Raw genomic sequence first — 10,127 nt, forward strand, 5'->3', positions numbered from 1 at the left:
CTTGTTTAGTGTGCACTTGTAGTCAGCACAAATCCGAATGTCCCCGCTTGCCTTTAAAGGCGTTACAATGGGGGTTTCCCACGGGCTGGAATCTACAGGCTCTAGAATGCCTTGCTGGAGCAACTTGTCCAGTTCAGCATCAATCTTACTCTTAAGAGCAAATGGTACTCTCCTAGGTTTAACCCTGATGGGCTGTACCACTGGATCTAGCTTTAGTGAAACTGGAGGTCCTGTGTAGGACCCTAGTTCAGAACTGAACACATCTGCAAACTCCTTGCATACGTCTGCAAGGGTCTCTGTTTGCAACTTATGTAGCCCTGTTACTTGTATTCCCAAGGCCTCAAACCAATCGAGTCCGATGAGACTCATTCGCTCACCCCCCACAACCAACACGTCTAGGGGGCCTGCAAAATTCTTATACTGTACCTTAAGGGTGGCCTCCCCCTTAACGCACACTTGAGAATTTTGGAAATCCGTAGGGATTACATCAGAAGGCCTTAACGAAACTCGCTGGCCACTGCTGCTGCAGATTTTGTGAAATGTGTTGAGGGAAATTATGGATAGGGCAGACCCCGTGTCAAGTTCCATTGACAATGGAACTCCCTGCAATTTCACTTTAAGAGATAGTTTCTTTTTAAGGGGTTTGTGTGTGCCTATTCTTAAAATGTTCCAGCGTGTTGCACAGAACCCCACCCTGTTTTGACTGGGCACCCTGGTACCTTTCAGATTCAATTCTTCCTTCGGTTGTACCTTCTGTCGACCCAGGCAGACCGCAGCGATGTGGCCTTTCTTCCCGCACGCTCGGCAAATGGCGGAACGGAACCGACATTCCGCTCACTTGTGGCGTCCACCGCATCCGAGGCAACGAAGCTCAGCTGGGCCCTTGTCCTGACGATCTTTGGACCTCCTCCCAGCTGCTTGATAAAGCTTGTCCACCTCTTCTTCAGGATCTTCTTCCGAATCCTCTCGCACGTCTTCCTTGTGGATGGTAGCGGTCTCTGGAGCGCTTCGCTTAGGCCGCATGTTCTTGACCGCCCCACCTGCAGCTTCTTCTGCCGAAACCTCTCGCAGAGCATCTTGGAAAGAGACATCTTCCTTGGCGAACAGCTTCTGCTGTAAGTCCCTGTTCCTCAGTCCGCACACAAAACGATCACGCAGTCTTTCCTCTAAGTCCTTGAAATCACACGGTTTAGCTGCTCTTCTCAAAGCTGCAATGTATTCTTTTGCTGATTCCCCAGCTCGCTGATCCCTCTGTTCAAATGTGTGCCTCCAAGCAATGACAGATTGCTTGGGCTGGAAGTGTTCCTTTAAAACTTTCTTCANAACATTGTGGCAGCCTTTAAGCCTTCCTCCCTTATCTGGTTTACGCGGAAGTAAGTCTCGACTCTTGCAACGTAAGATTCCCACTTCTCGGGGTGAGAGACGTCGAATTCCGCTAAACGCCCAACTTTCGCCATGATCGAGGATCAGGGTCTTCTTCAGCCGCACGCACCCTCCAGCGATTTCGTACTGGCAGGATAAATGCTGACTTCAACGCCGTTGTTTCTCTTCCGGACTTCTTTGGGTGAGTCTTCAAGCTTCCCTAGCTGTATAGACTGTATCCCACCTTCGTCGCCAGTGTTAAGTCCAGAGAATAATGGCGCTTGAGACGATGCATTTCTAACAAGTCTTTATTCTCTGCTTCCAATCTACGAACAACCCGAGCAGAGGCACGCAGGCCTCTATTTATATCTTCTGATCCCTGGGCAAATCCAACCAATCACTAGGTGGTCTTTTCCCGCCTTGCGCATGCGCGCAAGGCCGGCGCCACTCAGTCTGGTCCCGGGCAGCTTTTGCAAATGCCCGGGACTCTTGCAATGTCCCGAGCCTGCTTTTGCAGGCTCAGGACACAACAATTATAATCAATACAGCCCTGGTAATCTTCTCTATTGACAAGCAGTCTTCTTTTCAGGATATATTTAGAAATTTGAAGCTCAATCATTCATAGAAAACACTTTCACTAACATTCTAATATTTGATGCAAACTTATATTATACATTGCATAAATGGCTTTCATCTGCAATCTGTTTCCATTATCTAGACAACTATCTGCTGACTGTAGAACATAGACACTTCTCCCAGATACTAGCAATTCAATTATTAGCAACCTCTTTGCACTCGGTTGCCATATGCCAAAATTGATGCTTTCTCTTCTTTTGGGTTTTTTTAATTCTTAAAATCAAGCATCTTAAAAGGGGAGGATAAGACAGAAAAATATACACATAACACAAACTTTACAAATACAATAATATAAAAGTGACTATGGAAAGAAAGAAATGTAAATTTAATCTTTTAAGGACACAATGAATGGGAGTACAGGTAGTCCTCAACATTTGAGCCCAATTGAGCCCAAAATTTCTATTGCTATGCAAGACAGTTATCAAGTAAGATTTGCTCCATTTTACCTTTCTTGCCACAGTTGTTAAATGAATCGCTGCAGTTGCTAAGTTAGTAACATGGAGTGAATCTAGCCATAACTTTGATTGTCAGAAGGTTGAAAAAGATTATTAGATGTCCCCGTGACATCACAACTGTCATAAATACATGCCAGTTGCCAAACTAAATTTTGATCACATGACCATAGGGATGCTGCAATGGTCATAAGCCTGAAAAACTGTCATTAGTAACTTTTTTCCTTGTCACTGTGACTTTGAACTAAATGAATAGTTGTTAAGTTGAGGACTTATAAAACAAAAAACATAACCAAGTTGTTCTTATCTATAAAAATATGAAAAATAAATAGCATTTTGTACAATTTCCTTATACAAACTTTTTTCCTTGTGGAAAAAAGTTGAATAGTTCATAGTAAAAACAGGGAAACTTTCCATTCTTGAACATAGCATTTCAACACAAACAACATTTCCAATTCAATCAGTTTATCATCTGTTTATTATTTCACTATATAATCTAAGTATGTGTCAATTAAAAAATCTAATACATAATTAGTAAAAATCAAGTTCAAACCTTTCTCCGATGAGACGGCACAATGAAAAAGGTTTCAATATTATGCTTCTTTAAGAAACTGTTCCTTTCATAGCCATATCCGGGCTCCACCTCATAGTCACCATTTAGGCACTCTAATGTGGTCTTTGTTACATGCACTTTCCTAAGTACAAATAAAAAACAGTTGTTTAATACTATGATCCATTAGCTTTCTTTACAGAATTCAGTCTGAATCTTCTTTCTTGGTACATGAAGATCAGCCCTTCCATTTTATCCCAAAAGTTTTACTTTTCAAACACAAATTGAGTGTAGACCAAACACAAAAAGTGAAGGCAATGGAGAATAAAGTTGATCCAGACCAAAATCAAAACCAATTAGTAGACCCTGGAAAACAAGAAGTGATGGAAGGATAAGCTGCACAAAATTTGATTCCTCGTCCTTTTAAAATTAAAAAAAAAATGAATATACATACTCAACACGGAATATTAATGGATCCAATCCAATTCAAAGCAGAAAAAAGTATTTCATTATTTGAGGAAATTAAATCTAGAAGAAATGCACATTAAAATAAAATAGAAAATATTTGGTTAATAAAATATTAGGAGAGGAATTTATCTCAATGGGACTAAACAAGAGAAATGAAGTTGTCTTATATGTAAAATCTCAGCTTAAAATTAAACTTGTAATATGAGATGAATATGGTAGATTTGTAGCAATAAAAGTGGATGGAAAGGGATAAAGATAATGGTAGTAGGAATTTATGTACCAAATGAAGACAAATCAAAATTTCTTGAATATTTTATGAACGAATTAATATAATTTACTTATGAAAATTGGAATCTGCTTGATATTGGAATGGAGTAACTTTTCTGACTTGACAGAATATCAAATAAAGAATAAAACTCCTACAAGATAAACTAATAGAAGTCTTTTTTGAGTTGATGGACAATTTAACTTTGGTTGGCTTGATACAAAGATTCAAAAATAGATTAGCAAGAGACTATACCTTATTACAAAAATCACCCAAATTAGCAGAAAGATATATTATTATGCTGATATATGCAGATGATGCAGCAATTCTCTCAAGGATATGCATTGGATTTGAGAACTCCAAATACCTTCATATATTATTGTAAAGAGAACCACTTGGAAATCAACTATTCTAAAACTAATAATGGCATTTACAAATTGCCTTAAAAAGCCTAACTGGATTATTAATAACCATTCCATTGAGCAAGTGCAATGCTTCTTATGCAGGATCCAATGTGGGTCAGTCACCAGAACCCAAGATTTTGTCTTCCAAGCTTTTGGACTCGTGATGGAGCCCATCTTCAGGGAACTTCTCTTTAGCAGAGTGTGTGCTGTTCTGTGTAGTATTTAAATAGTGCTGTCAAGCTATGAAGATTGCTTGCACTAGGATAGCTATGCTCTTCTAGCTTGCCAACAGTTACAAGGGGAAGGGGAGGGTATGGAATGGACAGGTGGTTTCTATCCATATGGGAAGCAAGGTTGCAGAAGAGAGGTTATGGTGAGCAGAGACTTTTTTCTCATAAAACTGCCTGAAGAATAATTGGACAATGTGACCTGAACTGTCAGAGAGGAGAGGGAAAGTTTTATTCTTTTAATTATCTTTCTGGCGCCAAATTACCAGAGCTGATTTTTTATTCATCAGCGCCAATATGGTGTACTCAGTAAGTTTTGCATTAGAGATTGGAATGTCTCAGCTGTGCTTGCTTTGTTGGGATCATCAGTCAGAACCTTGACACTAAATCAGCCCTCATTTAAATCCAATTCTAACTAAGGAGTCCTGAGCCCCTATGTCCCACCTGGCCAACTCCAGAGTGGTCATGAAGACTCAGGGAAAGATGCCAGAGATGGAGCAACTGGCAAAAGCTGGGATGGGGTCAACAGGTGGGACCCTAACTGGAGCTGCAAGCAACTCTGGGACCCAGCTAGCTTCGACGCACCCTAAAGTGAAAGAGTGGACGGAGCCAGTGCCAATGCTGGAATGGGCAGGGGTGACGACAGCCTTCAACCAGCCAAATCTAGAGGGATGGCAAGAAGGAGCATGCAAGGTGTCCAAAGAATTCCCCTTGATCTATCCCTGGGCTGAATTTGCCCGAGAGCAGAGATGGATGGAGCAGAGATCCTCGGAGCGGGGAGAGCCAATGGAATGGAGGTACTTGCCCCCATGTGGCAGCCAGTCAGTCAAGCAGCTGAGACACAGGTTCAGCAGCCTGGAGGTGCAAGGAGGAGGACTGGCCTGGAGGCTACATCTACCCCTTCGGCAGAGTTCTGATCAGCCTTCAACACCAGCGCCAGCACCCTCACCCCAAATCCCACTGAGAGTAGCGGCAGCCAAGGCTGGGGTAATGGCTAGCCCCCAGTTGATGGCTTCTCCCCAGCCCAGCCCCAGTCCAGGCCTCGGGGCCCATGGTCCCAGCAGCAACCCACCACCTGGGATGTTTGGTCCACAGCCACTACTGTGGCCAATGTATGGCGTCCAGCCATGGATGTTGCCGTATGGCATGGGATGGCTGTTGGGATATTGGGGTGCCCCAAGATTTCCACCATTCCCTCTGATCAAGGCCACCTTTGATGGCGACCTGGAAAAGCTGGCGTTCTTCCTGAATCAAATCTGGTCGCACTTGGACCGACTTGGAGGAACTTATGCTGACAATGAGGCTCACGTGGATACCACCATGGCCAACCTCGAAGGGGAAGAGGCAGAATGGGTGACAGTTCTCCATGACGAAGGACCCCCCAAGCTGGGTGATTCTGAAGCATTTTGGGAAAGCTCAGGGCCTGATTTGGTGATACCACACAGACACAATGTGCAGAGGCTGAGGTTCATAATATAAGGCAAGGAAGCAAGCCCGTGGCAGAGTACATCAAAGAGTTCAGGAGGATCGCAGACTGAGGCATTGGCCAGAGCAACTCCTGACACACTACTTCAAGGATGGCTTGAACCGTGAGTTGTACCACACATACTTATCTAGAGGAATACCAAACCAACTCAACAACTGATACCAACTGGTGACGAATGTGCAGTTCAACCTGATGGAGTACAAGGGGTGCAGGAAGCTTGAGACCTGTCTGAAGAGGAGTCAAGAGAAGCACACACTAGGTAGAAGCAGTCTGTGGCGTTATCTCCTGCCCCAGCCAAACCCCCAAGATGCACTCTCAGTTTGTGCTTCTGTTGCAGTCAGGAGAGCAACCAAGCCGCTCTGGCACCCAAAGCAATGCTGGCAGCCCTGCCTCCTCTGAAGGCCAAAAAAAACCACCAAAAAAGGGAAAGAAAAGTTATGTGTGGCTTGTCAGATCGTCGAGGTCTCCCCCCTGAAAGTGAAGGGGAGGGAACGCTGACTGAAGAAAAGCTGAAGTTGAAACTCTATAAGAGTGACAGTGAGGGTGAAGACAACCCAATGGTGAGTGGACCCATCAGCCCCCTTGCAGCCCAATTGGATCTTGTAGCACCAAATTTGGGGCGAGAGGGATGGTAAAGGCCCTAATAGACTGAGGATCACCTGATACCTAATCAGCCTGCCAACAGTGCAGCAGCTAGGGTTGTGAGTGAGAAAGCTAAGGCAGTTCAAGCAGGTTGACAGCTCCCTGGTGGAGGGCTTGGCTACCTTCTACTTAACTGAGCCAATGCACCTAAGGCTAGGGGACCATAAGAGACTATTTGTTCATGGTTGCCCTGAAAAATAGCCAAGGAGGTGATTTTTAGGATTATCCTGGCTAGCTAAGTGGAGCCCCAAGGTCCATTGGGAAAAACCCATGAAACTAGTAGTAATGAAAAAGAGAAGCCCTGATCTTCCAGGGAAGAAGGGCGAGTCCACACCAGAAAGAAAGAAAAAGGGAAACCCCGAACATAGCAAGGCTGTGTCAGAGCAGGGGGAGGTGCAGCAACCCTCCCAAGAGAATACCAAAACCTCATGGAGGTGTTCAGTGAGAAAGAGTATGACATGCTACCCCCGCACCACCCCACAGGCTGTGCCATTGAGATCCTGCCTGGAGCGAAACTTCCAAAGCCAAAAATGTATTCCATGACCCCAAGGGAGACGAGGGAGCTGAGGGACTACATCGGCAAGAATTTGGTGAGGAGTTTTATCCAAGTGGCAAAATCCTGAGTGGCAGCCCCTGTGCTAATCAAAGAGAAGAAAGATAGGTCGATGAGATGGTGCATTGACTTCCATGGAATTAATGAAGTATGCATGGAAAATACGTACCCACTCCCCCTCATGGACATGCTGGGACACTTAGCCAAAGGGAAAATCTTCATGAAACTAAACCTGAGGGAGGGATACTATCGAGTGAGAATTAAGGAAGGTGGCAAATGGAAAATTCTCTTCAACTGCTCGGTAGGGAGCTATCACTTTAAGGTACCAGCCATATTTACGCAGCTCATAAATGAGGTGCTACATGAACATTTATAAAAGGGGTTTTGGTGTATCGAGAAGATATCCTCATTTACACCAAGACTATTGATGAACACAAAACTCATGCGACAGGTGCTGAAAAAACTTTTGGATGCTCAGCTATATGCCAAATTGTCAATATGAGAGTTTCACAAGACCAGCATAGATTAACTGAACTACAGAGTGTTGTGCGAGATGGTGAAGATAGACCCGGGAAAACTGAATTCCATCCTGGAATGACAAACCCCTCAGACTGCAAGCAGCTGCAGAGTTTTTTGGGGTTCGCAAATTTCTACAGGCAGTTCATCCTCTCCTTTGCAAACATTGCACTGCCAATTACAGGACTGTTGAAAATGGGGGGAGGGAGAGAGAAGCCTTGGCCGAACCAGCCCTTGAATTAGACAATGGAATGCCAAGTGGCATTTGAAAAATTAAAGGACTTACTTGTGGCCAAACCAATTTTAAAACACCCAAACCCTGAGGAGCCATTTGTAATTCAAGCAGATGCCAGCAATGTAGCCATAGGATCAGTCCTCTTCCAGCGAAACCAGGAGGGGAAGCTGCAACGGTGAGCATACATATCCCGTAAGCTGAACAAGACCAAAAAGCGATGGGCCTGTGGGAGAAGGAAGCCTTTGCCATGAGGTGGGTGCTTTTAACTTGGAGGCAATTCCTTGAGGGGAATAAAATCCTTTTTGAGTTGTGGACTGACCATAAAAACTTGGAGGATTTGAAAAAAAACCCGCAATTCCAATGGGCTTTTTATTTCGACCAGTTTGATTTTGAGTTGAAGTACATTCTGGGGGGGGGGGATTTCCTGGTGGATGCCTTGTACCTCAATATAAAAGTAATTGAGGTGGTGAACTCCATCATCCCCACGAAGCAGTGAGTGGCACAAGCCACCACAAGGTGGCAAGAGAAGAAAAGGAGCTCACCTCCCACTAACGCTTTTGCCCAGCAATTAAAACAGGAGCTAATCAGAGTGAGATAACCCTGAGGGGGGTTGGCGTGGAAGGGGGACAAGCTATATGTCCCAGACACCTTGCAGCTACAAGTTTTGCAACATAGCCATGATGCCAAGCAAACTGGCCAGTTTGGATTTCTTTGCATCTAGCCAACCGTCAGTTCTGGTGGTCAAAGATGAAAAAGGACATTGAAAGCTACATGAAAATCCGTGCAGTGTGTAAAGCCAGTAAGAGAACGCCAGGGAAGAGCCCAGGTTTGTTGCAGCAGGTTGCCATCCCAACCAGACCCTGGGAGGAGACAGCCATGGACTTCATCATGGAATTACCAGAAAGTGGAGGGAACACTGTGATTTGGAGTGTCATGGACCTGTTTTCCAAGCAAGCCCATTTCATCACATGCCCTGGACTCCCCTCAGCCCAGAAGCTAGCAAAAATGTTTTTGTAGCACATCTACTGGCTACATGGGATGCCCAAGCATATCATCTCAGACTGAGGGGTTCAGTTCACTGGTAGGTTCTGGAGGGAGTTTGTGAGGATTGGGTCCTCCCAGGGGCTTAGTTGGCTTTTCATCCAAGTACGAATAGGACTGCAGAATGAACCAGTGCAATGGTGGAATATACCTGCGTTGCTATGTGAACTACCAGCAATCTAACTGGGCAGGACTCCTGCTGTTTACTGAAGTGGCATATAATAACACAATGCATAGTAGCACAAGTTTCACCCCTTTTAAAATAGCCACTGGGCTAGAGTTCGCACCTATGCCAGAATGCCATCAGGAGCCTCCTTCCTCAGGCACTTTAGCCGAATGGGTAGATTTGTTCCAGAAGCCTAGAGCAATGTAAGGAAAGTCCTAACCAAAGCAACAGAAAGCCCAAAGAAGCAGGCAGACAAGAAGTGATCTCCTCAAGGAACGTTCTGTGTAGGAGACAAAATGTATCTGTCTACAAAATACCTGAAGTTGAGACTGCCTTGCAAAAAGCTAGGTCCAAATTACATAGGGCCTTTTCCCATTGTAAAGGTCATCAATCTGGTCACAATAGAGTTAAAGCTGCCCAGAATATTGGGTAAAGTATAACTGGTATTCCATGGCAGCCTGCTGAAACCTTTTCAGGGCACCAGGATGAGACTATTTGAGAAAGAAGCCCCAACCTGATAATGGGGGGGGGGAACTATGAAGTAAACGGATCCTAGATTCTAGGATCCGGCTTTGCGAACTAGCGGGTCAGGTGGGGGAGAGGGCATGGTTCTGTGTAAGTATGGGTGAGCATGCACATGCAGCTCCACTTGCGCAAATAGTGGGCATGCACGTCTGCCACTTGCACAAATGGAGCTGCATGCATGTGCACACTCACTTACTACTTCTGCAGCCTTGTTCTAAACAGGCTGCAGCCTGGTACTGGGTTATGGCCCATGGGCTGGGGACCCTATTATACCCAATTATTATATGGTGCACAACTCAGACCAACTTCTAATCTCATACCATTAGAACTTGACCAGTCTAACTATCGCCCGGTCTCCAACCTTCGCTCTGTGGCGAAGGTTGTTGAGAGTGTGGTTGCACAGCAATTCCCTCGGCACCTGGAGGAAACAGTCTATCTGGACCCGTTCCAGTCGGGCTTCAGGCCGGGTTACAGCACGGAAACGGCATTGGTCACGCTGGTAAATGATCTCTGGAGGGCCCGGGACAGGGGTCATTCCTCTGTCCTTGTTCTTTTGGACCTCTCAGCGGCTTTTGATACCGTGGACCACGGTATCATGC

At 45.1% G+C, this 10,127-nt stretch overlaps 1 protein-coding gene across 1 annotated transcript in view; it reads right to left on the minus strand.

Moving 5' to 3' along the window:
• ADCY1 (adenylate cyclase 1) overlaps window positions 1-10,127 on the minus strand; it is a 438,043-nt gene that overhangs the window by 119,481 nt on the left and 308,435 nt on the right. Inside the window, exon 7 of the mRNA XM_015816400.1 lies at window positions 3,004-3,145. Coding sequence (XP_015671886.1) covers window positions 3,004-3,145 — 142 coding nt within the window. The remainder of the gene's footprint in view (window positions 1-3,003; window positions 3,146-10,127) is intronic.

The sequence above is a fragment of the Protobothrops mucrosquamatus genome, unplaced genomic scaffold (genome assembly GCF_001527695.2).
Source record: "Protobothrops mucrosquamatus isolate PMUCROS unplaced genomic scaffold, P.Mucros_1.0 scaffold447, whole genome shotgun sequence".
In the NCBI taxonomy this organism is placed as follows: domain Eukaryota; kingdom Metazoa; phylum Chordata; class Lepidosauria; order Squamata; family Viperidae; genus Protobothrops; species Protobothrops mucrosquamatus.